Raw genomic sequence first — 27,420 nt, 5'->3', positions numbered from 1 at the left:
TTTATTTCTTCTCCATGGATTTTAATACATACTACGAATTGTTCTTTCGTTTCTTATTACTGCTTGCTAAATATACAGATCGAATAACATCGGGGAGCGGCTACAACCCTGTCTCACTCCCTTCCCAAGCACTGCTTCCCCTTCATGCCCCTCGACTCTTACAACTGCCGTCTGGTATCTATAAAAATTGTAAATAGCTTTTCGCTCCCTGTATTTTACCCCTGCCACTTTCACAATTTGAAAGAGAGTATTCCAATCAACATTGTCAAAAGCTTTCTCTAAGTCTACAAATGCTGGAAACGTGGGTTTCCCTTTCCTGACTCTATTTTCGAAGATAAGTCGTAGGGCCCGTATTGCCTCTCGTGTACCAACGGAATCCAAACTGATCTACACCGAGATCGCCTCCTACCCGTTTTTCCATTCGTTTGTAAAGAAGTGGTGTTAGTATTTTGCAGCCGTTGCTTATTAAGCTGATAGTTCGATAATTTTCACACCTGTCAACACCTGCTTTCTTTGGGATTGGAATTATGATATTTTTCTTGGAGTCTGAGGGTATTTCGTCTGTCTCATACATCTTGCTCGCCAGATAGTAGAGTTTTGTTAGGCCTGGCTCTGCCAAGGCTATCAGTAGTTCTAATGAACTGGTGTCCACTTCCGTGTCTTTCAGTGCTTTGTCACTCTCTTCACGCAGTATCTTATCTCCCATTTCATTTTCATCTACATCCTCTTCCATTTCCATAATATTGTCCTCAAGAACATCGCAGTTGTACAGACACTCTATACACTCCTTCCACATTCCTTCTTTCTCTTCTTCGCTTAGATACTGGTTTTCATCATAGCTCTTGATATTCATGCAAGTGGTTCTCTTATCTCCAAAGGTCTCTTTAATTTTCCTGTAGGCAGTATCTACATTACCCCTAGTGAGATAAGCCTCTACACTCTTACATTTGTCCTCTAGTCGTCCTTGCTTAGCCATTGGACTTCCTGTCGATCCCATTTTTGAGACGTTTGTATTCCTTTTTGCGTGCTTCATTTACTGCATTTTAGTATTTTCTCCTTTCATCAATTAAATTCAATCTCTATTCTGTTACCCAAGGATTTCTATTTTACCTACCTGATCGTTTGCTGCCTTAACTATTTTATCTCTCAAAGCTACCCATTCTTCTACTGTATATCTTTCTCCCACAGTTGTCAATCGTTCCCTAATGCTCTCCCTGAAACTCTACAACCTCTGGTTCTTTCGGTTTATCCAGGTCCCATCTCCTCAATTTCCCACCTTTTTGCAGTTTCTTCAGTTTTAATCTGCAGTTCATAACCAATAGGTCGTGTTCAGATTCCACATCTGCCCCTGGAAATGTCTTATAATTTAAAACCTGGTTCCTGAATCTCTGTCTTGCCATTGTGTAATCTATCTGAGACCTTCCAGTATCTCCAGGCTTCTTCCATGTATACAGCCTTCTTTGATGATTCTTAAAGCAAGTATTAGCTATAATTAAGTTACGCTCTTTCCAAAATGAGATTTTCACTCTGCAGCAGACTGTGCGCTGATACGAAACTTCCTGGCAGATTAAAACTGTGTGCCGGACCGCGACTCGAACTCAGGACCTTTGCCTTTTGCGGGCGAGAGTCGTGCTTGGGTAGCTCAGTTGGTAGAGCACTTGCCCGCGAAAGTAAGTTTCAAGTTATGCTCTGTGCAAAATTCTACCATTCAGCTTCCTCCAGCTTACTCCCATTCCATATTCACCTACGTTCCTTCTCCTACTTTCAACTTCGTCACCCATGAGTACTAAATTTTCGTCTCCGTTCACTATCTGAATAATTTATTTTATCTCCTCATACACATCATCAATCTCTTCATCTGCAGAGCTAGTTGACATATAAACGTATACTACTGTAGTAGGCGTGGTCTTCGTATCTATCTTGGCCATAATAATGCGTTCACTATGCTGTTTGTAGTAGATTACCCACATTACAATTTTTCTATTTATTATTAAACCTACTCCAGATTTACCCCTATTTGATATTTTATTTATAACCCTATATTCACCTGACCAAAAGTCTTGTTACTCCTGCCACCGAACTTCACTAATTCCCACTATATCTAACTTTAACCTACCCATTTCCCGTTTTAAATTTTCTAACCTACCTGCCCGATTCAGGGATATGACATTCCATGCTCCGATTCGTAGAACGCCTATTTCCTTTCTCCTGGTAAGGATGTCCTCTTGAGTTGTCCCCGCCCGGAGATCCGAATGGGGGACTAATTTACCTCCGGAATATTTTACCCAAGAGGACGTCATCACCATTTAACCATGCAGTAAAGCTGCATGCCCTCGGGAAAAATTACGGCTATAGTTTCCCCTTGCTTTGAGCCGTTCGCAGTACCAGCACAGCAAGGCCGTTTTGGTTAGTGTTGCAAGGCCAGATCAGTCAATCACCCAGACTGTTGCCCCTGCAACTACTGAAAATGCTGCTGCCCCTCTTCAGGAACCATACGTTTGTCTGGCCTCTCAACAGATAGCCCTCCGTTGTGGTTGTACCTACGGTACGGCTATCTGTATCGCTGAGGCACGCAAGCCTCCTCACCAACGGCAGTGTTCATGGGGGTACAAATAAACGTCAGTTTTTTGGATAATTTTACAAATAATATTATCCAAAAAATAGCCGTAAGACTTCCACTAGATGTCATGCTCTTGAGCCTGAAGACTGGTTTGATGCAACTTTCCACGCTACACTGTTTTGAAAGCGGTCTCACGTCTGAATAACGAGGGCGACGGGACCGACGTCCATTTAAACCTGCTTGCTGTATTCAAGCGGTAGTGTTGATCTACATTATTTATCCTCCACACTTACGTCCATTACCAACCAATTCCTTGATGCTTCAGGATATTTACTATCAGCCGATTTCATCTCTTAGAGGCAAATTGCCCCTTATTTTTTTCCTCTGTTCGATTCAATGTCTCCTCATTAGTTACTTGAGCTACCTGTCTTAAACATTCTTACCTAACACAACATTGCAAGAGGTTCTCTCCTTGCCTGAAGTGCTTATCATCCACGTTTCAGCTCCTCCATGCAAATACCTTTCAGAAACGACTTCCTAATACAAGTTCGTCAAATGCTGACAAATACCTGTTTTCTAGGAACGTTTTTCTTTCTGTAACCAGTCTGAATTTTTTATATCCGTTACTTTGGCCATTATCAGTTATTTTGTGGCCTAAATAGCAACTCACTGTCACGTTTTCTACTCTAATTCTCTCAGCATCGCCTGATTTAATTATGATGCATGCCGTTACCCTTGTGTCTCTTACGTTGATGTTCTTATCTCGTTTTCAACATGAAGCTGTTCTTCCAAGTCCTGTAGTATCTGACAGAATTAGAATGTCACTGGCAAAACTCAGCGTTTATTTATTCTCTGTGAACTTTTATTCCTACTCCATGTTTCCCTTGGGATTCCTGCTTACTGGTTATAGAAATAGAATAACATCTGTGATAGGCTACAGTTTAGTGTCACTGACTTATCAACCACTGATTCCCTTTCATGTTCTTAAACTCTCATAAATGCAGTTTTTTATTTTTTTGCAAGATATAAACTTTCACTCCATGTATTTTATCACATCTCGGCAAAGTTAGTGGTTCCTGGGGGAGAGGGGGGTGAATTAGTAGATAACGAAATGTTCCTCAATGTCTGTAGCTTTGTAGATTTTGAGAAAACTTTTGGTAACGGCAAATTAAATACGCGTACGAATTCTGGAAGAACACGTTTAAAATATCGGAGGCGAAAGCGTATCTACAACTAGTACCAAAACAGGGTGCAAAATGACAAGAAAGATCATTAATAGTTAAGAATGGAGAGAGCTGGTCCTACCCTATCGCCAGTATTAAATTTTTACGGTGTGCAAGCAGTACATAAAACAAAGAAGAAATTGGGTAGGAGAATGACAGCTCAGGGAGAAGAAAAACCACCTTAGAGGTCTGCCTGTGGCATTGTCTATCAATCGGCAAAGATCTTGCAAGAGCTCTTGAACAGAGGAACTGTCGAGTTAGTCTATTTGGGCGGCAAGATACTTGAAGGCTGCCGAGTAGAGTTTAAAAAGTGGACAATATAAAGAATACAAGACTGAATATGAATTTTAACATAGAAAACTATTAGGAAGTCTCTTCTGAAGACAATTCTCTAGAATGGAGGCTTCTCCGGAAGTGAATTTTGGTGCTACAGCATAATGCTGTAGATGGGGTAGGTAGATTCCGATAATCATTGAAGAGGTGCTGAATCGATATGGCGAACAAATCTGTGGCACAGTTTGACTAAAAGAAGACACCAATTAAACAGGACACACCATGTGAACAAAAGGAATAGTAAATTTGGTATTAGAAGTGAGGGATACCAATTGTAGAGGATGGCCAAAGCTTGGCTGCTGTACGAACGTTAAAGTGGATGTCGGTTGCAGCAGATACGTAGATTAGATTAGTACTTGTTGCATAGATCATGAATACGACACTGTATAATGATGTGGAGAGTGTCAGGTTAATAAAAGGTGACTGTACAAGATATTACATTACACAAATTATTACATGACACTTAATATTTTTAATTTCCCTCTGCATATTTCAAATCATTAATCAGTGTATTACCCCAGCCTTACGGTAGTTATTACATGTAACAGATATAATCTTACGAATCCCCTGCTATGGAAAGTTTGCTCCTTCCACCCTCTCTCCCCTTCTCACTTTTTCTGCCTCCAGCCATTTATTCGTATATGTGAATCCCAACCAAAACTGTTGTTTTTGTATAATTTTACCACTGTAGCCAAAAATTATAGTAATTAAAGTTTAAAACGTCTCCTGATTATATAAACTAACATGAACTTTAAGCTATATTAACTTGAGAAAATCGGGTTTATATACCACCTGAAATATTTATTCTACTGCATGTATTCAACACCTCAAACCGAAGATTCCAAAATCCTTTAAAACTTATTCTCTTAATAATGTTGCTATGTTGGATATTCTTCGTACTTTGTGATATTTCTCTTGTGCTATATTATCCTAGAACCTAATAGTTTCCAGACGCCATATTTGTTTACAAATTGACAGTACACATGTGATAAGACAGTGAAAGGAGTCTGTGACGATTGGAGGTACTCTATTTTACTTATTTATTTTTACCGTTAGATATAGGTTCAGTACTTTGACAAAAGAAATCCAAAACCATGTTCTGAAATAGTGTTCTGTTTCTCCACTATACAGTGTTACAAATTCTCCAAAAAATCGACAAGCACGCGCGTACACTCGCTTACGCATGTCATAGTAACAAATATAAATCCACCTGATAGTGGAAGTTTAAACCTTTGAAACGCGTTGTGGAAATAAACAGCGACTGATGACAGAAAACTTGTTGCTGCATTTAATGTCAATAACAGTCACCATAAGGCCTAATCTACAATGTTAACACTTAAATTATTCATGTATGGTAAGAAGTCATGTGATACCAACTAACAATGTCCGTAGTTTCTCCCAAATAGACCTTTAGACCTTTGTGGCAGAACATTTGGAGATGGCTATATCGGGTATATGGGAAACACAAAATGGCTTCCGTGTTCACCAACCTTCTCAACCTTTCTTTTTTTTTCTTTTTGCGCGGGCGAGGAGGGGGGGCTGAGACTGAAACAAGTCGAACTCAGTATGAAAATGAAACAGGACCTGTCAGTGCAGCAACAGACTGTCAGGTCTCAGTATCTCTTGCAGTCGTCAATCCAAGTTAAAGTAGTTCATATTAGTGGACAGCACATGTGACAGCTTTCATTACTGTCGTTTGTTTCACGATTATTATTATTTAGGAATAGGTTTGCAATTTTAACATAGGATGTGTTTTACTTCAACACATATCTATGAGAAATATGTACATGCTTTTTGCTTGTTTTAGATAAGGAGTTTCTTACTGTTAGATATTCGAATTAAACAAACATATGTAGTGCTTGGTAATTATAGCAAAATAATAAATACCTCTTTCTACAGGTTTATGGGAGAGTCTCCTCAATCACCATGCCTGAGGAATGAACGTGCCATTACATGTAACAATGCTGTTGTTGAAAGCAGTAACAGTGAAGGCGAAGGCTTGCAACAGGAGCTCGACTTAAGTAACTTGGCCAGTTGTCTCGCAGAAGATACGCAAAACACAGTGGCCTATGTCCCTGAAAGCCTTAGTACTCAGTCTAGTTATGCTACTGTCGCAGAAGAAGAATTATCGAGTGCTGGAGTTAAAACTAAAGAGCATTCAGGTAATGCAGAGGTCCTTCTATCAACAATAGTAGACCACCCTCCACCGCAACACTTTCCAGCTGGTGGGACAACAGATAGAACAAGAACGAGCCCCGTTCTGCTGCCACATCAGAAGCCTTTAACTGACTCTCCTGGACTCCATTCGGACGCTTGTGGCTCAAACATGTTGTCACAGGAATGTCGCTTCAGCACATGTCACGGGAAAGAGGCAGCTGATGCAACTCAGCAAATCCGATCAGAAGCCTCGAAACAGGATCGCCTAGACAGGGTGACTGCAACAGCGCAGCGCCTCCTCAGATATCCTATACTGGTGCATGCTCTGAACGCAGAAGAAATGGACACAGTTGGAGGTAATGGAGTGGAATGTCAGCCAATATCTTTCCAGATAGTACAAAGCGACATGGTGACCTCTGTTGCACCATCCCAGCAAGAACCTCAGACGAATTTCTCTGGTTCCCATTTGGGCTCTAGCACCTCCGACCTCCTGTCAAAAGAACAACGTTTCAGCACCTGCCAAGGAAGTGAGCGATCTTGTAAAGCGTGTGACACTGCCTATCAAGGCCAAGAGGAGTCGTCGCAACCAAGTGGTATAGATGGAATGATTGCATTGGTGCAGCGCCTTCTCAGGCTTAAGATCATGGGACTTGCTCAAACCCCTGGAAAAACGAACTTAGTTGCAGTGAAAAATCATTCGATGCCTTGGCAGTTCGTACAGAGCGGCGTAGCGACTGCTATTTCACCATCCCAGTGAAACGTATCACCATTGGTACAGACATACGCTATAGTGTCAATGGACCAGAGATATCCCATCATATATATGGATGTGAATGTTCAATTCTGAAGAGAACCGCCAGTTAGCGATCTAGTCACTACTGTGAAGGATATTTACATGGGCTAATTAAAAATCTTCTGTAGTACATTTTGTGGAGGGTCTGAACTGGTGTGACGTTAAAGACTGTAATTTTTTTCTGCAGTCGGTTTAACAGACTTTGTGAGCATCTCGAAGTACACTGATTTTTTTCGAAAAAACTTCAATGACAGCTTGATCACCGAATCGTCGTTAACTAGCAAAACCTTTCAATCTGTCGTTATGCGTTCGTTGGCTATGCATACATCGAGGGGCTGAGCCTCACACACTCAGCATCGGAAGATTACGACACTGACGCTTGAAGGGGAATTAAATTGTCGGCAGGATGCGCCTGGAGGAATGTAACAGTATTAAACACAGTGTGCCTATAATTCAGTAAATAAATCGTTTTTCATACGTTTGTACGAACTAGGAGTTCATCAGCGGATAGATTTTCCTTGCTGTCAACAGTTCAGCACTCAAGTGGAAGGTGCAATTTCTTGGAAAGAAAAATGAAAATCTGCTCACTTGCGGTCTTCGATGAAATCATAAACTCCTTGAGACTCAATTGATAAAATATTGTTTGTGAACTGGTACAAATATTTACTGAGTGTTCAACACCATACTGCAGTTGATTGCCCTCAGAACCGATTTCAGGCATTTTTAAGTCCTCAGGCACTGGTAGAATTTTTCACTAGACCTGGCTTAACAAAATTTTTTTAAAAACTGTTCGAAGTTATACATAGGTCGCGCACCTGACCAGGTCCCTCCGGTTGTCATCTAGTGCTCACATCGGAGTGCCCTGACAAATATGACCACATCTCTTTTATAGTCATCAATCTGTCTTTCAGAAACGCATAAAAATGTTGTCTTACTCTCGACAAGAATATTAAAAGCTGTTATGTGGTGTCCATGAGACACTTAGTTTATTTGCACATTATGTGATTACTCAATCTTAGCATTGCCTGTTATCAACTACATAAAACTAAGAAATTGCTTATCTAAAGATAGTTACGCTGATTTATCATATATTGGCATTATATTTTTCAAATTTCATTCAATTAAATTATTTTTAATCATAGTAATCAGTATCCTGGCTTATTATTCAAACTGTATTTTGTTTGTAAAAAATTCTGTTTTTTGACACCGCTGGTAAAGTGCTGTTACTGCCCAGTTTATTGTTTCTATCACCAAAGGTTCCGGAAGACATTAATTTTCAAAGGCTGAAGGTAGGTCCGCCTTGATAATAGCCCTTACTTGTATACATATACTAGTCCACTTATAGTGGGTCTTTAAATATACTTCTTCGCTTCGTTCTTTTTTTCATAACTTTATTTCAACTTTATTCTTGCAGTTTCTGTGATTTTGTGACATGCGCAGCTTTCAAACTGCTGCTTAGATCAGGTAAACAGCGTTCAGAAAACATCAGTTGCCCTTCTGACAGTTTTTGGGTGGATTCCCTTGTGGAGTATTCCATAGCTGTTAAGTTCGTAAGTGAGCAGCTGTAACCTCTCACATCCAAACAGCTTAAGTATTCCTGAGAATTTCTTCTCACTGCTTGCAGTTTCTTGTCATTCTCAGCAGCTTAGAAATGTTTTTGTAAGAGTTCAAAACTGGTTTTCCACATCATTTGAAAAGATGTATAAGGTATTGATAGTTAAGTAAATGAGTCTCTTAAAAAGTATCTGCAAACTAAGCATGAAGCCCTCAAACCACCCGAAAATTTAGTGCGTCGTTTACTGGATGAAATTCTTGTGAACCAATAAGATGTAAAAATAATAGATCGGTGGGGAAAGCTGGTAGTTCGATGGCTATGGAGGTACTTTTTATTGCCCAAACATTAATAATCAAATGAATTTTATGTATTAACAAAGATGTATTAGCCCACACAGGTGAAGGCTATCGTCACATCGCAGACAGACATCTCTGGACGCTGTTGCAGAGCTGGCTGACCGCATCCAAGAAGCCATCGCACCGAAGCAACAGGTTTGTGCTGTGACAACGTGTGGTAGTGGTGCGTCCATTTCTCTTCCCGTCTCATGCGCAGATTACGATGCTCCGATCGCAGAAGTTGATACACTGAGCGCACAGACTGCCCCATTGATGTCGCAAGGAGGCCCTAGTCGCTACAAAGGACGTCGTCACAAGCGATCTAGCAGCCGTTCCGCGACTCAGGCAGTTCGTTTCAGATGCTGGTCCTCCAGCTTGCTGGTGCCACAGAAGATTCGGAGAGCAGGCTAATAGTGAACCAGCTCCTGCATCTAACCAATGCAAACGGTTGTCGGCCGTAGTCGCCACCGACTGCACAAGTACGTCCCGGCGCATGTTCATTACAGACAGGGTGTCAAACCTGAAATATTAAATAGATTCAGGGTCCGATCTTTGTATCATACCCATAGCGACATTGCGCCGTTGCAGACCGTCCACTGCGTTTAGCTTGTCAGCTGCAAATAATTCAGCAAGTGAGAAGCACGGCATGTGGCTTGTGGAGTTGTATTTGGGACTCCGCCGCCAATTAATGTTGGATTTTACTGTAGCAGACGTGGCCGAAGTAATCATAGGTGCTGATTTTTTTAGCTCACTTCCAGCTCTTGCTGGACGTAGTAAATGCCACCAAGTGGACAATATTACCTGACTGAGGGCCACTGGGTATCACCGTGATGCCAAAACGTAAGACAAAGTTCATAAAGGTTGCGGACGAGGAGTACAGCTGTGTGAGTTCCTAGTCTTAACGAGGCATCCAGGCGTGCCACAGCAAATTCTGCATGTTACGGACCACCGCAAAAAACTACGTACGGAACGCCTGTGTCTCGCTGGTCTAGAAGACTGTCTCCAGGACGCCTCGTCATTGCTGGAAGTCGACGCGATAATATGGGAAGACATCACCCTACCTTCCAGCAGCCCGTAGGCGTCTGCGCTGCATTGAGTACTCAAAATGATGAAGCCTAGTATCTATATGCCTAATCACTGTCCGATGCCACGGTTAAGAGATTATTACCACGCTCTGAACGTAGTCACTATATTCTGTGTTAATATACTGCACGAAGACCTATACCCAGGTTCTCCTGCAACAGAGGACATTCCGAAGACCGCTATTATTACGAGAGCAAGTTCATGACCTTTGGCCTATGTAATGCTGCACAAAACTGGTGGTAGTTCTTCAGTTCTGTCTTGGTGGGCTTACCTTTTTGTTTTGCCTATTTGGACGACGTGTTAGTGTATTCATCGTGCGAGGATCAACATCACCAGCACCTGGGAGAAGGTCTTGAGCATTTTGAAAAGTACGACGTGGTGTTACACACAGTGGAATGTGTGTTTGGACGATCAGAACTTGAATTCCTGAGTCATCGAATATTTTCAGCAGGCCTATTACCACTCACTGAGAAAGTTGAAGCCATATTGCAGCTGCTTAATCCGTCTACAGTGAAAGAGCTCCGTAGATACACAGCAATGCTCATTTTTACCGCTGGCATTTACCACGCACTTCAGAACTGGCACCATTGAATACAGCACTGGCTGATCCCAAGGATAGGAACAGTTTTAGTGTACAGTAAACTGAGGAGATAAGTTCGGCTTTTGAAGAGCCTAAAAACACCGTAGTACAAGCAGCACTGCTGGCACACCCTAAGCTCGAAACTAAAATGCGTTAGTGGTGGACGCCAGTCAATTAGCCATTGCTGCAAGCCTCCAGCAATGGGTGGACAAAACGTAGCAGAAACTGGCTTACTTCTCGCGCAAGCTGTCACCTTGCCAGCAAATGTGGAGAACATACTTTTAGCCATATCTCAAGCAAGCCAGTATTTTCGACAGAAGGGTGAAGCTGAAGTGTTTGTGATATACCGGGTGATCAAAATGTCAATATAAATGTGAAAATTAAATAAATCACGGAATAATGTAGATAGAGAGGTACAAATTGACACACATGCTTGGAATGACATGGGGCTTTGTTAGAACCAAAAAATACAAAAGTTCAAAAAATGTCCGACAGATAGCGCTTCATCTGATCAGAATAGCAATAATTAGCATAACGAAGTAAGACAAAGCGAAGATGATGATCTTTACAGGAATTGCTCAATATGTCAACCATCATTCCTCAACAATTGCTGTAGTCGAGTAATAATGTTGTGAACAGCACTGTGAAGCATGTCCGGAGTTATGGTGAGGCACTGGCGTCGGATGTTGTCTTTCAGCACCCCTAGAGATGAAGCCACATTAATCAATCAGAGCGAGGTAAACCGCCGAAAGTATTGGTCTGTTAACAGTCCTGTTGTCTTCGTCAGGTGCAACGTCAGTGACCATGAAGTGTAAATGCGTGGTGTGGAGTAGAGAATTATCAGTTCAGAGACCCTTTTTTCATAGGTGCTAAAGACATTTCTCTGCAGACTAGGCGGCTACTGTGGTGTCAACGTAATGGCTGTCCAGCAGATGGTGAACTACGTACTACAGCATTTCTTTACAAATTGTTACCAGATCGTTGGATTGGCCAGCCTGTCCCCTGGATTTGATGCTTGTACACTTTTTTCTGTGACGAAAGCTGAAAGACGCTGTCTACAAGGACATACCAACTACACTCAATGATATGCAACGACGTATTACTGCAGACTGCTCAGATATCTTCGCTGAAATGTTAGCACATGTGACCCGTCGTTGCATACCAGACTGGAAGCGTGTATTGCCACTGCTAGGGTCATTTTGAACAGAACCTGTGATGGTCAGTTGTCTCGTTACTGGTCAGAATCCCCATAACTATTCTATGCATTTACGTTGTTCTATAGTGTGTGCTACCACAGGTATTCTATAACTGTCGGTGTGGAAACTTTTCAAAATACAATATCTCGGAAAGGACTCGCACTATACTATTGTAACTATCGCCACTGACACTGGAATGTGACCTACTTTTAGTTGCTCAGGTCAATAGGCATTGTTCCATTTAAGAAGTTACGTTTTTGCAAAATTTCACATTCTAAGTATTGTCAGAATTGGTTAAGTGGCTGACAATACGAGCCCCGGACTACCAGTCCATTCTGTTAATAGTAACACTTCCCATTTCCGCATTTGTGGTGCGAGTTTTAGGTGATTAACCGTGTATATTCACAATATTAGACAGATACGCGCGATGGCCTGAGGAATTACCAACAGTGACGGTGGCCACCGCTTTCACATCGACCTTGCTGGCTTGGTTCAGCTGTTCGCTCCATCGCTACCGTCAGAAGCTGACAGTTAAAGTCAGTCCTCCTCGTAGTTGGGTAAGTTCTATGACTACATCAATCATCAGACGACCAGTTATTATCCAGCCAGCAACGGCACGATGAAACTTAGGCATCGGATCCTGAAGGTTGCACTTATATGCCTTGGAATATCTTGTACATGTTGGACATCTGCTCTGGCCAGAGACCTGCTGGGTCTTTGAGTCACGTATAAACCAGATACCGAGTCCTTTATCGCGAGACTTTGCGACTACCAGGGGAGTTAATGCCACCCTACTGTCGGAAATGGACGAACAACCGGAGTTCATTTGCAAGTTCCAGGAATATGTAAGCCACTTCAGATCTACATAGGCCTCCAGGCATGGTTGTCCAACAATTCTGTGCACAACGGCTACGACAGCTATTCATACGTCTTGTTATGTACGGACTGCGTCACGCCACCACTGCAACCACTCTATGCCGGACCCCACCACGACCTGCGCACACCCGCACGCACCCGCGCGCGGTATCATAGTGAACAGCCACCGTGCATCTAAGCAGAGTGAGGCCCGCGAACATTTTCAAAGAGCCATCACCACCTTGTCAAGAGCTGCAAGCCGGGTAGACGGGACACCTCGACTTCTTACACCACCGCCACTTAAGAGGCAGAACCTAAGCGCACCACCCGCTCCGGACATGTCCACATCTCAGCCTGGTTGCAGACGTACCACCCTGCTGTCACCAAGAGGGCTCCTGTTCTAACTGCTACGCATGTAGACTGCTATAGTCGCGTCAGCTCCGTTCACGCCATTCAGAGATGGAGTTGTAGCGCGAGTTGATTACTGTGCGGTGACAAATGAGTGGCTTTAACCGTCAAGTTAGTATAGATAACGCTCGTTTCACGATTCCCGAAAACGTGACATTTTGTCACACTATCGATGACCGCTTGATCGGCTATAGACTATCGTTAGCATTTGATACGCGCCTCTCACAAGATTTCATGCGCGTACCGGAGATTCACAAAGAGTCACTTCTTTTTTGGGATGATTTATTATAATTATTGATATAATAAAATGCCATGTAATGATTCATCGACGGTTAATGCCGTGCTCTGAAGAATGAAAAACACTTGTTTTAGAATTTGCAGTGTGTATCGACGTAAACAGAGCACTGAAAATGTATCTCAAACACATCTCCATTATCATTAAATGTCACATAACAACGCTTCAGCGATGCAAGTCTTCAAGATGTGATACACAAGACCGGAATTAAACGTAACGTGGTTAAGCGTTAGCGTAATGGATAACGTTGTGTTCCTGAAGTTGAAAGTTGTTGGTTCGAATCACGCTGCATGCAATTTTTTTTCGTGGTTACGTTGTTGACACGGTCTGTTAATCTCTTATGAATGTAATGAAAGTATGCTCCGCAATATTGTATGTTATTTACATTCAATCTGATCTGAGAACGAAGGATGAAATAAGTATTTAGCGATTTCAGAGTAAATGGTTAGGCAGGAACCGGAGAGGACAGCTTAAATTGCTGCTAGTGACTCTAGGAGCAAAAATATTTATGTTCTTCCTTGTCACAAAGACGATAGCCGATTATGCGGTCACGTTTGCGAGAATTGTTGTGAAACGAGTATTACACAGTTTGTGTCGCCGCTAGGAGCAATTTGTTAATGTTTGTTACTTACTCCTTGGAACTGTAACTTACTTCCGTTGTTCATTCCATTTTGTTTGCTTTCCTTGTGTTTTTTCGCGTTAGTAAAACTTGTATAGCCTTTTATCTGCGTGTCACTGAACACTTAAATGAGGGTAGCATTACACGATGTAATGTTCTCATCAAGTTCCTGTGAAAAAGTCAGATGCTGAAGTTTAATATCATAAGAATGCTTTATTAGTTATAATGCTGTGTGTATCATTACTGATGACAGTGTCAAGTTAAATAGAAAATTATGCAGTTTAAAGAAAACTGATCCTTACATAACTCATACAGCTGTAAATAAATAAATAAAAATAAATAAATAAATAAATAAAATGAAAATAAAAATTACGCTTTCTGATGCAGTTCACTTGCTGAAAAATATTACAAATACCTGATTCAGTGAGGAGAGTAATACATTTCTTAAGCGTCTATCTGACGTGAAAAGATAAAACAATGTAGTTTCAACCGTATCTGATGGATACGTATATGACAAGTAAAAACCAGATATTGTTAAGCGTGCTCCTAACTTGTCTTAAAAGTTTTATTATCCAAATAGTATAAGAAGGCAAAAATTAGTCTCTTCGTGCCTGTGTTTGATGAGAGAACAGTAGTCGCTGTATCAACGTTCGTAGGGAGTGATGGAAATGGCACAACGGAGTGCTTAGGAATAAGAAATTAGAGGATAACAGTTAATGTTTGCCATCTTAAAAAGAGGGATGCGTATGCTAATGCCATAAGTATCATGAGTCAAGAAGTTGTAGCCATTCTGTACGTGCCTGCAAACTTGGGATGATATGATATGGTAGTGATAGATTCTTCTAAGAACTGTGGAAAACATTTGCAGCTTCCTTACACTCCTCTGTCACATTATTAAAGTTGTGTGAACACCTGATGAGCGATTCAGGACTGCATTATGTAATATTAGAGACATTCCAGAAAAGATGTATAGAACAGAGATTTGAAAAATAAAGAATGAGTAGCTGTGATTATGGGGTTTCACTTCAGCAGGTTGTAGAAGCGGAAAGAAAATAGCGGTTACAAGTTGGTTAAAGTTATTATCGAATAAAGTAGAATGTCTGAATGTCCCACACATAATTTGTGTTATTAATCCATCCTTTTTAGAGACTGCAAATACTGATCCATTCCTTCCTGTGGAAGTTGACGAAATTATAGCAGAACAGTAGAAATGGACGCGTGTAATAGATAAGTTACTGTATTTAACGCTGGTTTTTTAGCTGCAAGGTGTGTAATAGGTTAACATGTGTGACATGTAAAAGCCTTTCGATGACATTCAGCTCTTGCCTTTGTTACCATCAGAAGCGAGCTACCTTAGCAGTTTCTAAAATACATCTCTCCAATCTCTATTGAAATGTAACCTATATCCACCAAACATTTCAGGTTGTTGTTTCACACAAATATGAGCCAGTATTTGTAAACTTGGCCACTCAATTAATTTTACACATGTTAGAATTACAGCACTATCAAATAACCTGCGAGTGCAGTGAATCTTTAGTTGAAATTTCTGGCAAGGCGCAGGCATTTTGGTGAATGTTAAAATATAATCACTCTAAAATCAAAATAGATCAATTCTTGTACCGAAGAAAAAGCCTACGAAACCACAAAAAGAGCACAATGTGATGTAGCTGCAAAAAGGTGTAGGGAATCTTCAGTATTCACATAACTGTAGTAATGTAGGATAGTTAAACTAAGCATTAAAACTGTTTTCCTTCGTTCGTGGTGTTTTCTGAAAAATTGCATTTTTGACTTATTTATATTTTACCTTATGTTCTAAAGTTGTTGACTGTTATTCTGTAAATTGTAGAAACATTGTATTTTGTCATGAGCATCTAAGCTTTACATTTTAATGTTTGTATGTAATATTTAATTGGATACTGACGTGAAAACTTATTACGAAGTCGTTTAGTGTAATATACATGGATCCTATGTATGGTTGAGTGTAGTGTTATTGTTTGTTCATGTTTTTTAATTTCCAATGTAAGTCATTTAACAGCATTTTAAAATATTGAGAATGTGAAACCATGTAAAATGAAATTAATCTGATCTCAGAAAAAACGGCTACAAGAGTTGATTGTGCGGCAGACCTCGTGGTTCCTTTACGCTGTCCTGGGACAAGGCGGCTGATGTTGATGTTGACTTGGACTCATACTAAAACCAACAGCACGAGAGAAAGTGGCTGTGTCACACGGAAAGTGGCGGCTAATGTGATTCGTTTTCTCAGCGCTGCCCCAGCAGCAGATGTCAGCTCTATGTGACTCTGAAATTTCACAGTTCATGAAAACGGAATGGCATAAGATTCCTAAGCAACCACTACGAAAAGTGCAGATACCCTCCCTTCTCTACGTGCTAGTTACGTTTTGTCTGTCTGTAGTGTATACAAATAAAGGATTAACGTCCATGAACATGTTGTAGGGCAAAAAAAGGAAGATCAGCATGTCGAAGCTCCATTACAAATCGCCGGATATAAATTAGAACAGTCCCCAACACCGTTAAAATCATTTTATCATTCCCAGCCCCCAATAAAACGCTAGTAATTCTTACTAAATCACTGTTCCCGTTCAGTAAAACAATGTAGAGAACTTGTGAAATATCACTTGAAACAACAAAGTGCAAGATATCGTACTGCAATAGAGCACGCTCTCTTGTAGAGAAATATATTCTGTACTTGCTGTAAGTATGCATGCGGATGACAACCAAAGGGGTCCTGCCATGAAAAGAAATGGCACCATGGCCATTATTCCTGTCCGTCAGGCCGTAAGTCATGCGACAGCTAGGTTGGTATCCAACCGCAGTCCAGGGCATCTCGAGACACGTCTTCGACTTGGAACTCATCGACTGGAATGGAACTGTTTTCAGTAATGAGTCCTACTTGGAAATCATCGCCAATAACCAGCCAAGACGTGTCTAGAGACGAACCAGACAGCGGCGGCGTTCCAGGCTGGCTGTCTCCCGCTGTAAGGCCGGGTATCCAGGAGCGAGTGTCTGGGGTGCCATTTCATTTCATAGCAGGACCCTTTTGGTTCTGATTCGCGGCAGCCTTACAGCACAGCGGTACATAGACGGTATTCTACGTCCCGTTTGGTTGCTCTTCATGGCAAGCCATCCTGGGTATACATTTCAGCAAGATGTCAGCCCGCAGACGGCGAGAGTTTCTTCTACTGCTTGTTTTCGTGGTTGCCGCACCATACTTTGACCAGGAAGGTCGCTGGATCTCTCCCCAATGCAGAAGCTCTTTCTGTTGAATAAGTCAGCCATTTTTACTGAAATTGTAAGCATTTGTTTACGTGAACATGAATGTCACATCTACCATCCCATTCGGATATTTCCGTCGTGGTGCATTTTTTTCCTTCTTCCTTCTTCCTTCTTCTTCCTTCTTCTTCTTCCTTCTTCTTCTTCCTTCTTCTTCTTCCTTCTTCTTCTTCCTTCTTCTTCTTCCTTCTTCTTCTTCCTTCTTCTTCTTCCTTCTTCTTCTTCCTTCTTCTTCTTCCTTCTTCTTCCTTCTTCTTCTTCCTTCTTCTTCTTCCTTCTTCTTCTTCCTTCTTCTTCTTCCTTCTTCTTCTTCCTTCTTCTTCTTCCTTCTTCTTCTTCCTTCTTCTTCTTCCTTCTTCTTCTTCCTCCTTCTTCTTCCTTCTTCTTCTTCCTTCTTCTTCTTCCTTCTTCTTCTTCCTTCCTTCTTCCTTCCTTCCTTCCTTCTTCCTTCCTTCCTTCCTTCTTCCTTCCTTCCTTCCTTCTTCCTTCCTTCCTTCCTTCCTTCCTTCCTTCCTTCCTTCCTTCCTTCCTTCCTTCCTTCCTTCTTCCTTCCTTCTTCTTCCTTCCTTCTTCTTCCTTCCTTCCTTCCTTCTTCTTCCTTCCTTCCTTCCTTCTTCTTCCTTCCTTCCTTCCTTCTTCCTTCCTTCTTGAGAGTGTTCTTATAACCGCCACGCAAATTAACACCTGCTGAACACTTCATGCCATTTTTATGAACGAAGTACTGGATGACAACTCAGTATTCTATCTGCCATACGTGGCAGTCACATATTGGTACGTAGTTTACTTATTACTGCGTTTAATATCTTTTTATTATGTAAATGTGGTAGATCATAGTTTTCCCCACACCCCAAACGGCAAATGAAAGCTGTATGGCAACTCCCATGTCTCCATACATGACCATGTTAGGTTTATCGTATTACTAATTATATTTGAATGATAGCTAAAAGTTATGTTGGGCAGTATTAAAACCTATCTAAAGCTTAAGAACAGTAGATCCGGAAGATTTAAAGCCATAAATTTAGATTGAGCGTGAAAAGATGCATCTGTTCAGCAGATCATACTTATATTTCATATGTTTTAACTCACATTCTTTACTATTCGTTATAAATGCGTATTCGCTAGATCATATTTGATTATGTCTGTGCGTCTACGTATGCAATAACATATTTGGTCTGTACAAAAGCGGGAGATAGTGTGTTGAAAAGAGGTCATAAGATAAACATCAGCAGCAAATCAAGGGTAACTGAGTGTAGTCGAAATAAACTAGGTGGTGATACAAGTAGAACTATAAAATGACACACTGCAGGTAGTCGATTTTGCTCTTTGGGTAGAAAAATAACTGCCAATGATCGAAGTAGAGAGGGTTATGAAATCGCCAACCGGCAATAACAAGGAAAGCGTTTCTGAAAAGGAGATAACCGATAACATATGTAAGCTTCCTGTAAAAACATATGTGAGTAAAATGAATGTCGAGGCCAAAAACGGTCTGCCCACGCAACATGTACTTTAGATATATTAAATTGCTGAGCACAACTGACTGTCGGTTGGCGCTGTGTTGCGCGTTGAACAGTTTCGTTTGACTTGCAATATCCGTAAAAAATGAGTTACTGCTCTACTCTGAAGAAAATAACTTCGAAAATTTCGAGCGCAGTTCACTGAAAATTAATCTGCTTACTAGAACTACACCTGGCTATCCGCGCTACGCACTGTTTGCTCAAGAATGGAAGTTTAGTTCTGTCCTGAAATGAAAGTTTAGTTCTGTCCTGAAATGAAAGTGACTTTCATCTTCCTCAGCATACTGTTTTGTGTTTGGAGTGCTGACGTTCCCGAAAGCAAATACACTCCTGGAAATGGAAAAAGAACACATTGACACCGGTGTGTCACACCCACCATACTTGCTCCGGACACTGCGAGAGGGCTGTACAAGCAATGATCACACGCACGGCACAGCGGACACACCAGGAACCGCGGTGTTGGCCGTCGAATGGCGCTAGCTGCGCAGCATTTGTGCACCGCCGCCGTCAGTGTCAGCCAGTTTTCCGTGGCACACGGAGCTCCATCGCAGTCTTTAACACTGGTAGCATGCCGCGACAGCGTGGACGTGAACCGTATGTGCAGTTGACGGACTTTGAGCGAGGGCGTATAGTGGGCATGCGGGACGCCGGGTGGACGTACCGCCGAATTGCTCAACACGTGGGGCGTGAGGTCTCCACAGTACATCGATGTTGTCGCCAGTGGTCGGCGGAAGGTGCACGTGCCCGTCGACCTGGGACCGGACCGCAGCGACGCACGGATGCACGCCAAGACCGTAGGATCCTACGCAGTGCCGTAGGGGACCGCACCGCCACTTCCCAGCAAATTAGGGACACTGTTGCTCCTGGGGTATCGGCGAGGACCATTCGCAATCGTCTCCATGAAGCTGGGCTACTGTCCCGCACACCGTTAGGCCGTCTTCCGCTCACGCCCCAACATCGTGCAGCCCGCCTCCAGTGGTGTCGCGACAGGCGTGAATGGAGGGACGAATGGAGACGTGTCGTCTTCAGCAATGAGAGTCGCTTCTGCCTTGGTGCCAATGATGGTCGTATGCGTGTTTGGCGCCGTGCAGGTGAGCGCCACAATCAGGACTGCACACGACCGAAGCACACAGGGCCAACACCCGGCATCATGGTGTGGGGAGCGATCTCCTACACTGGCCGTACACCTCTGGTGATCGTCGAGGGGACACTGAATAGTGCACGGTACATCCAAACCGTCATCGAACCCATCGTTCTACCATTCCTAGACCGACAAGGGAACTTGTTGTTCCAACAGGTCAATGCATGTCCGCATGTAATCCGTGCCACCCAACGTGCTCTAGGAGGTGTAAGTCAACTACCCTGGCCAGCAAGATCTCCGGATCTGTCCCCCATTGAGCATGTTTGGGACTGGATGAAGTGTCGTCTCACGCGGTCTGCACGTCCAGCACGAACGCTGGTCCAAGTGAGGCGCCAGGTGGAAATGGCATGGCAAGCCGTTCCACAGGACTACATCCAGCATCTCTACGATCGTTTCCATGGGAGAATAGCAGCCTGCATTGCTGCGAAAGGTGGATAAACAATGTACTAGTGCCGACATTGTGCATGCTCTGTTGCCTGTGTCTATGTGCCTGTGGTTCTGTCAGTGTGATCATGTGATGTATCTGACCCCAGGAATGTGTCAATAAAGTTTCCCCTTCCTGGGACAATGAATTCACGGTGTTCTTATTTCAATTTCCAGGAGTGTATAAATCAGCAAATGCAGCAGGTAAAGAAAAATAAAAGTACTCACAACTAATTTCTTTTTAGTTGACAGAAGCAATCTGTGCCTTCGTGTATTGTAAATTGCAATGCACACATCACAAAATATTAAAAACTTTAATGTGAATCATGAAGATCGACTTTACTTTAAAGAAAGTCGTTCTTGAGATATCAAACTCTGATTATTGACAAAAAGACTGCACGACATAAGATGACTCAAACATTTGCAAAACTATCTCATTCCAGAAACAAGCATTTCAACCAACTTAGTTAATTGCGACATGATGGAAAAACGGACATTAAATTAACACTAATCATAAAAGTTACTAGTTACCTGAGGGACAAAGATTTCCATAAATTAATAGTTCTGACAAACTAACTTTTCATTCTTTTGCACGCCTTCGTTACCTTTAACACTCATCCAAAATCTTCTCCATTAGTATAAAGAACGAGAAAGTTGTATAAATGAGTTTCCGTCTCCAAATGAAGTATAAAAGAGATCTACTCCAAGATTCACAAAAATAAATCACATTCTCTGAAAAACTCAACTGTTCGCTTTAAAGCCTCAAATAAGAATACCCCAGCGCTACACAGCTGACTAGCACGTCAACCACAGATCAAACTAAATAGTCAAGGATCGTATTCACTACTCGTACAGTGCAATCATTGATGTTTGTCCCAGTACAGTAAAGCTGAATTATATACAGTAGTAGAAAACATATGAGAACCTTACACATGTATATAAATTAGCGGTACGAAGTTCTTCCTTGTGGTCTTTGAGTGGAGCGTAGCTTTGTGCGAAAATGAAATGTGGATGGTAAATAGTTCCCGAACAGGACAGTAGCTTTTGAAATTTGGTGCTGCAAGAAAACGTTGAGAAATAGATGGACGGAATCATTAATGAAGAGATGCTGAATCGAACTGGAAAAAATATTTGGAAATATTTGAATAAAAGAAGGGATCGGTTAATGGGACACGGCCAGAGATATCAAGGAATTGTTAATGTGGTAATAGAAGTATGGGGATAAAAACTGTAGCAGAAGACAGTGTTGAATGAAATACGTAAGTTCAAATAAATGTATGTTGCGTTCGTTATGTAGAAATGGAGGCTAGCACAGAAGACACTAGCGTGGAGAGCTGCGTCAAACCAGTCTTCGTAATGGAGATAAAAACGGAAACAACAAAAAATGAGCTACAGTATGTTTCTTCTCACTAGGCAACCTTTGTTAAGTAAACGTTCTTAGCTGTTGGATGATAATCAAACACAACTAGTTATGCAGTCCTTTCTAAGGCTATCACTCAAGGAGACTGTAACGATATCCGCATCTGGCATGCTGCTGTACGCGAAGGATTACCAATGTTCAGTGTCTCGGCAGCAGAAGGTCTCTGCGCCACCCGACTGCCAAACAAAGGCGGAACTAACAAGGCTGGCCTTGATGCAGCAACAGAGCCATAAGAAAATTCGTTGCTCGGAACACGGAAGTCTTTGTAGACGTCGCCCAGTCTTGAAACCCGCGCAAGTCGCTATAAAAAGATAGTGGTTTGCCAAACTGATGCAATTAATATACTCTAGCACTCTGAGAATTCTTCTGAGAACCCACGATAAAACTTTCACCAGAACGTCTTTCACCCTGAAGCGGACTTCCCCAGGCAGTTATAAACACTGTTTTACCTCCCGTATGTCACATATCCTTTGAGGATATTGATAGCAATAAAGATAAGTGCGCTGATTTGAAACTTCTTAGTGGACAAGAACTTTATTTCGCACTGAGACTCAGCCCTTTGCCTTTCGGGGATAAGTACTTTACCGATAGAGCTACCCAAGTACGGACTCACGAGCTACCCTCACAGGTCACTTCCTCCAGTACCTCTGTCTTCGGCAGTCTAAACATGGAAGATAGGAGGGATATACTGGCAGCCATAAAGCTGTGAGAGCAGGTTTTGTGTCATGCTACCGAGTAATGACTTGATATGGAATTAGTGTACTTCTTCTCAAATTTGGTTCTAGAGCCACAATCTGTTTTCAAACTCACCCAATCTTGTCGTCGCCTTTCCTCGGATAAATTTTGGCTGACGCCTATGAGACTGATTAAGGACACATTGAACAGTTCGGCCCAAGCTGCGAGTACCCCAACACTGCTTGTTTACACAACGTAGGGCACACGTTATAGTGACCCCCAGAAAGGCCGTTATTCCTCTAATAGTTTTTAGGAAGCGGAATCTACGAAGTGGACGCAGGTTTCGAATGGGTTGTATCTGTATGTCCATATGGAGGTAATAATGTAGTGTAGAGGAGAGGAGTGCAGTAAGAGAATAATAATTCTGCTGATAACGCCACACTGTAAATCCAGTACTCCATTAGATGTAACTAGGCCAGTTCATGACAGTAACTGCGGCTGTGATGGTCAGCAGAAGAAATGAATAAGAGATTAAAAATGACCTATAGAGTTATGGTAAATTACATAATGTTAGTAAAATTGAGCGCGATATGCGTGAAATAGCTTGCAGCCTGTCTGCATTACAGATTTTACCTTATGGCGCTGAGATGTGGCTTTCCAAAGTACAAACCATTCAAAAACTGAAGTTCGCTGAACTAACTATTAGGAGACTGTAAGGAAAGTCAAATGGAGATGAGTGGGACACAATTACATTCCAAGAAAAAGCGATGCGACACGAAGGATTTATCCAAATGCAACGGAAATCGATAGATGAGATGTACATGTCCTCGCAAACAAATGATTGATGTCAAATTTGGTTAATTTATTCAAGAGAACGAGCTCGACACATTTACTAACGCCTTGGTCCATCTCTGACCCTCATGCAGGGTATTAATTTATGGAGTTATTGAATGTGCTTCTGAGGGATATCGTGCCAAATTATACCCACTTGGCGCGTTAGATCATCAAAATGCCGAGCTTGTTGGAGGGCCGTACCCACAACACTCCATACGTTCGCATTTCGGGAGAGACACTGCGATCTTGCTGGCCGGACTAGTTTGACGAGTGCAAAGACAAACATAAGAAACCCCACCAGCGCGCGGGTGAGCATTATCTTGCTGAAATGTAAGACCAGGTAGGCTTATGAGGGACAACAAAACGGGGCATGGAATATTTTCGGTTTACCGCTGTGCTGTAAGGATGCCGCGGATGACAAAGGACACCTGCTATGAAATAAAATGGCATCCCAGACCATCACACCTGGTTGTTGGCCGTATGGCAGGCGACAGTCAAATGATCCCTCTGTGTCCGGGCACGTCTTTTCCTGTCATCGGGGATCAGTTCGGAGCGGGACTTAACACTGAAGATAATTCTACTACAATCAATGAGATTCCTGGTTGACTGTACCCGACACCATTGCAATCGGTCATGTAGGTGTGAAGAGGTCTGTAGTAAAGGGCACAAGGCACACCTGAGATCCCCCTTTCTGTGAGCCGCCTTTTAGTGGTCCTTGTAGCCACTGAAGCATGACGGATCGATGACAATGATGAATTCTGAGCTCTGAGTGCCTCTCTGACCATTGCTCGGTACTTGGGTTCTGTCAGCTCTCTAGGTCGATCGCTACCTTCATGATGCTGTGTTCGACCATGGTTCCCCCATTCCTGCCAACATCGTCGAATGGTGTCATCGCTCCTATTCCAATGGCGAGCGATTTGCCAGTTACTCTAACCGGCTTCTTTCATCTCAACTTAGCGTCCTCCCTCAAATGTTACCTGCGTATATTGTTCATGCGCTTGACTGCGGGGCATAGTTACTGTTCAACTGACGACATGTAATGAACTTCGCGTAGACTTTACGCCCTGGTATCGCCATGTCCCCTCTTTATTATCCTTGCCAGCGTCACCCATTCATCCATCGCCCGTCCAAGTTTACAATTTTCATCTTTTTTACAAAGAGTGAATATGCAAGTGGATGGATGATAGGTGGACCAAAGAAGGTCGTTCAAGGATTACAAGAGGCAACGACATAGCGAGAGCGACACACACACACACACACACACACACACACACACACACACACACACACATGGTGACCTTGTTAAATGGAGAAAAGCTCCAGGAAACTATCATCAAAGATTACGAGCATGTGCAAGGGAAAACAGTGTTCTGTCTCAGGAAGTCCTGTCATATGAAGAGAGCTTCTTACTTTTTTTTTAATGTGGAATGAAACAACACGTTCAGTGATACCAGTCACTCGCAACAGTAAACTTGTTGTTTCATTCGATATCAATAACAGTCACTGTAAAGCCTAACCTAAAATATTCGCATTTAAAGTTACGAAATTTTATGTAGGTATTTAACCGGATAAACTCGCACACCCGGTTCAATGGCAACGTAGTATTTTCTTTAAAAACATAGAATAGAAAAGTAGGAAGTTCTCTTTAAATAGCTTCTCCAGGGAGCTAGAAACATCGTTTTTCCTTTCACATAACTCGTATTTCCTATTTTTCCACTTCGAAGACTATTAATCAGGGGACTTATTCATCGTGTTTCTTAAATTCTAGGATTTCTTTGTATTTCAAATTTGTAATTTTGAGTGTTAGTGTACGTAAAAAAAAATCTTTTGTGAGCAGGCTGTAGCATTATTTTCTGGTTCGTTAGATACGCAAGATTTAATCATCTGGAGAGATAATTCTAGATAGCTACATAAGAGACGGCATATGTCGACAGATTTGATAATGCAAAAAGATGTACTTTGCATGTAGTAATGAAATACACACCTTTCAGGTATCAAAGTAATGAGTTAGAAACCATCAGTCTTTTGACATGCAATGCTTTTCGCCTTGTTCTGTTATATTTAGTTCTGGAACCAACACGTTTTCGAAAGCACCTAATCAGTTAATTTAAAATGACAATTTTATCGATTTTGTCTCCTGTTGGATAACTTTCTGCAGGCTCCTTTATAGGTGAATTAAAGCTGAGCTGTTGTTTATGTTGTTGGCTGAATAGATTCCTGCATAACACATTTTCATAAGCCACATAAACTGCTCATGACAAAACATGTCCCTTGGGTGTCAGTTGTGCCTTTGTAGTGACACTTCAGATGGATGCAAGATGTTTACTATCAAACGTCACATTGTGGTAGATATGTTCTAGTTGGATTTTGCGTTGTGTTACACCGACTTTTTTTTGCATAGGTTATTATCATAATTCTACACAGTTGCGCCGGTTTTGTTGTTTTGGCTGACTAGATACAGCTCTCCATACTACTCTATCCTGTGAAAGCCTCTTCATCTCTAAATAACAACTGCAACATGCATCTTTTTTAACCAGCTTACTATATTCATCTTTTGGCTTCCCTCTAAGACTTTTAGTCCTCACCCCCTCTAGTAATCGGAATGTGCCCTGTCAACCGGTCCCTCCTTTTAGTCAAGTTGTGCCACAAATTTCTTGTCTTCTCATTTCTGTTCAGTACCTCCACATTAACTATGCAGTCTACCCATCTAATTTTCAGCATTATACTGTAACACCAAATTTCAAAAGCCTATGTGCTCTTCATGACTAAACTGTTCATTGTCCATGTTTCACTTCCATACGTGGTTACACTCAAGGAAGATACCTTCAGAAAAAAGCTTCCAACCCTTAAATCTATGTTACATCTTAACAATTTTTTTTTCCAACAAAGAAAGGTGCCGGCTGCTGTGGCCGAGCGGTTCTAGGCGCTTCAGTCTGGAAGCGCGCGAGCACTATGATCGCAGGTTCGAATCCTGCCTCGGGCATGGATGACCTTAGGTTAGTTAGGTTTAAGTAGTTATAAGTTTTAGGGGACTGATGACCTCAGATGTTAAGCCCCCGAGTGCTCAGAGCCATTTGAACCAGTCAGTCTGCATTTTATATCCTCACTACATCATCTGTTCATAAGTTACTTTGCCGCCCAAATAGCAAAACTCACCTATTACATTCAGTGTCTCATTTCCTAGTCTAATTCTGTTACCATCACCTAAATGAGGTATTCGACTACATCCCACTACCTTTGATGCATTTAAGTTACCATCTTACAACCTCTTCTCTACCGTGATCCTTTCCACGCAGAGATAATGGAGAATAATTGATTTAGGTATTTGTTCATTGTGTTGCTTTGTTTGATTGCGTATTTCTGATAAAGATCCTGGGAATTGCACAAAGATTAAATCGTTCTATAATCATATGTAATTAATATAATTCTTGTAGAATTTGCTACCTAGTAACAACTTGATCATCTGTACGCACGAAGGTGCAAGATAACGTGTTTCTCTCTTCTTCTGATCGGTTTGTGACTACCAAAGTTGTTTCACTCAAGAATATTGAAGCAAGTTTTTGCGATAATGTTGCAATCATCAGTGTTTTTTTATATTTTTCTTTTTCTATTCGTTATAGGTCTTGACATTATTTGCGTCCAGTGTTGTCTTCTGGTCTCAGTTTGTTTTCAAACAAATCGTAGAGTAAGTCGAGATAACACATGGCATGCTGTATAAGGAAGCACAGCATAATAACAATGATGTGAGATACAAGGGAAAGACAGAGGAAAAGAATAAAAGGCCGCTGATGATGGCAAATTATCTTGAAAACTGGTACCGATAAATGGGTAATGAAATGTTTGCATCGAAGCGGATTTATAAATCACATATTCTATTCTCGTTTTTTCAGGATGTAGATTTATGAGCTACCGAACCCTCAAGTTAGCCTTTACTGTCAATGACGTCCCGTTCGCCCATACGTTATAAGTTTGTCTAAATTGTTACTTACTGTGTCGTAGACCCTAAAGTCCCATAGGTACTGCTGTGTCAGTACTACATGAATACGTTACTGAGTGCGCCCGGCTAGCTCAGTCGGTAGAGCATGAGACTCTTAATCTCAGGGTCGTGGGTTCGAGCCCCACGTTGGGCG

At 41.9% G+C, this 27,420-nt stretch overlaps 2 protein-coding genes and 1 non-coding gene across 3 annotated transcripts in view; 2 read left to right on the top strand and 1 right to left on the bottom strand.

Annotated features, from left to right (window-relative positions):
• Positions 1-10,961, top strand: part of LOC126284096 (uncharacterized) — a 50,163-nt gene extending 39,202 nt beyond the window's left edge. Inside the window, exon 4 of the mRNA XM_049982747.1 lies at positions 6,016-10,961. Within this exon, the coding sequence (XP_049838704.1) occupies positions 6,016-7,030 (1,015 nt within the window). The 3' untranslated portion in view covers positions 7,031-10,961. The remainder of the gene's footprint in view (positions 1-6,015) is intronic.
• A 3,155-nt stretch (positions 10,962-14,116) lies between these two features.
• Positions 14,117-17,983, bottom strand: LOC126285080 (uncharacterized). The gene is made up of 2 exons (XM_049984404.1): positions 17,372-17,983; positions 14,117-14,161 (listed from the first exon to the last, which is right to left on the bottom strand). Exons 1-2 carry the CDS (start codon positions 17,981-17,983, stop codon positions 14,117-14,119), a joined length of 657 nt encoding a protein of 218 aa, XP_049840361.1.
• A 9,364-nt stretch (positions 17,984-27,347) lies between these two features.
• On the top strand, positions 27,348-27,420 carry Trnak-cuu (transfer RNA lysine (anticodon CUU)). The gene has a single exon. It is a non-coding gene; the product is annotated as a tRNA-Lys (tRNA).

The sequence above is a fragment of the Schistocerca gregaria genome, chromosome 8 (genome assembly GCF_023897955.1).
Source record: "Schistocerca gregaria isolate iqSchGreg1 chromosome 8, iqSchGreg1.2, whole genome shotgun sequence".
NCBI classification, from domain to species: domain Eukaryota; kingdom Metazoa; phylum Arthropoda; class Insecta; order Orthoptera; family Acrididae; genus Schistocerca; species Schistocerca gregaria.
Note: the sequence above shows the minus strand (reverse complement) of the source record. Positions and strands in the feature narration are given on the sequence as shown.

What these genes read in the sequence shown, in the direction of transcription:
- LOC126285080 (XM_049984404.1), bottom strand. Translation starts at nt 17,983, where the DNA reads ATGAAGTGTTCAGCAGGTGTTAATTTGCGTGGCGGTTATAAGAACACT. An exon ending in GAAGGAAGAAGGAAAAAAAT is followed by an intron (nt 14,162 to 17,371) that starts GCACCACGACGG and finishes ACTTTTTCACAG; the next exon opens with GAACTTGATGAGAACATTAC.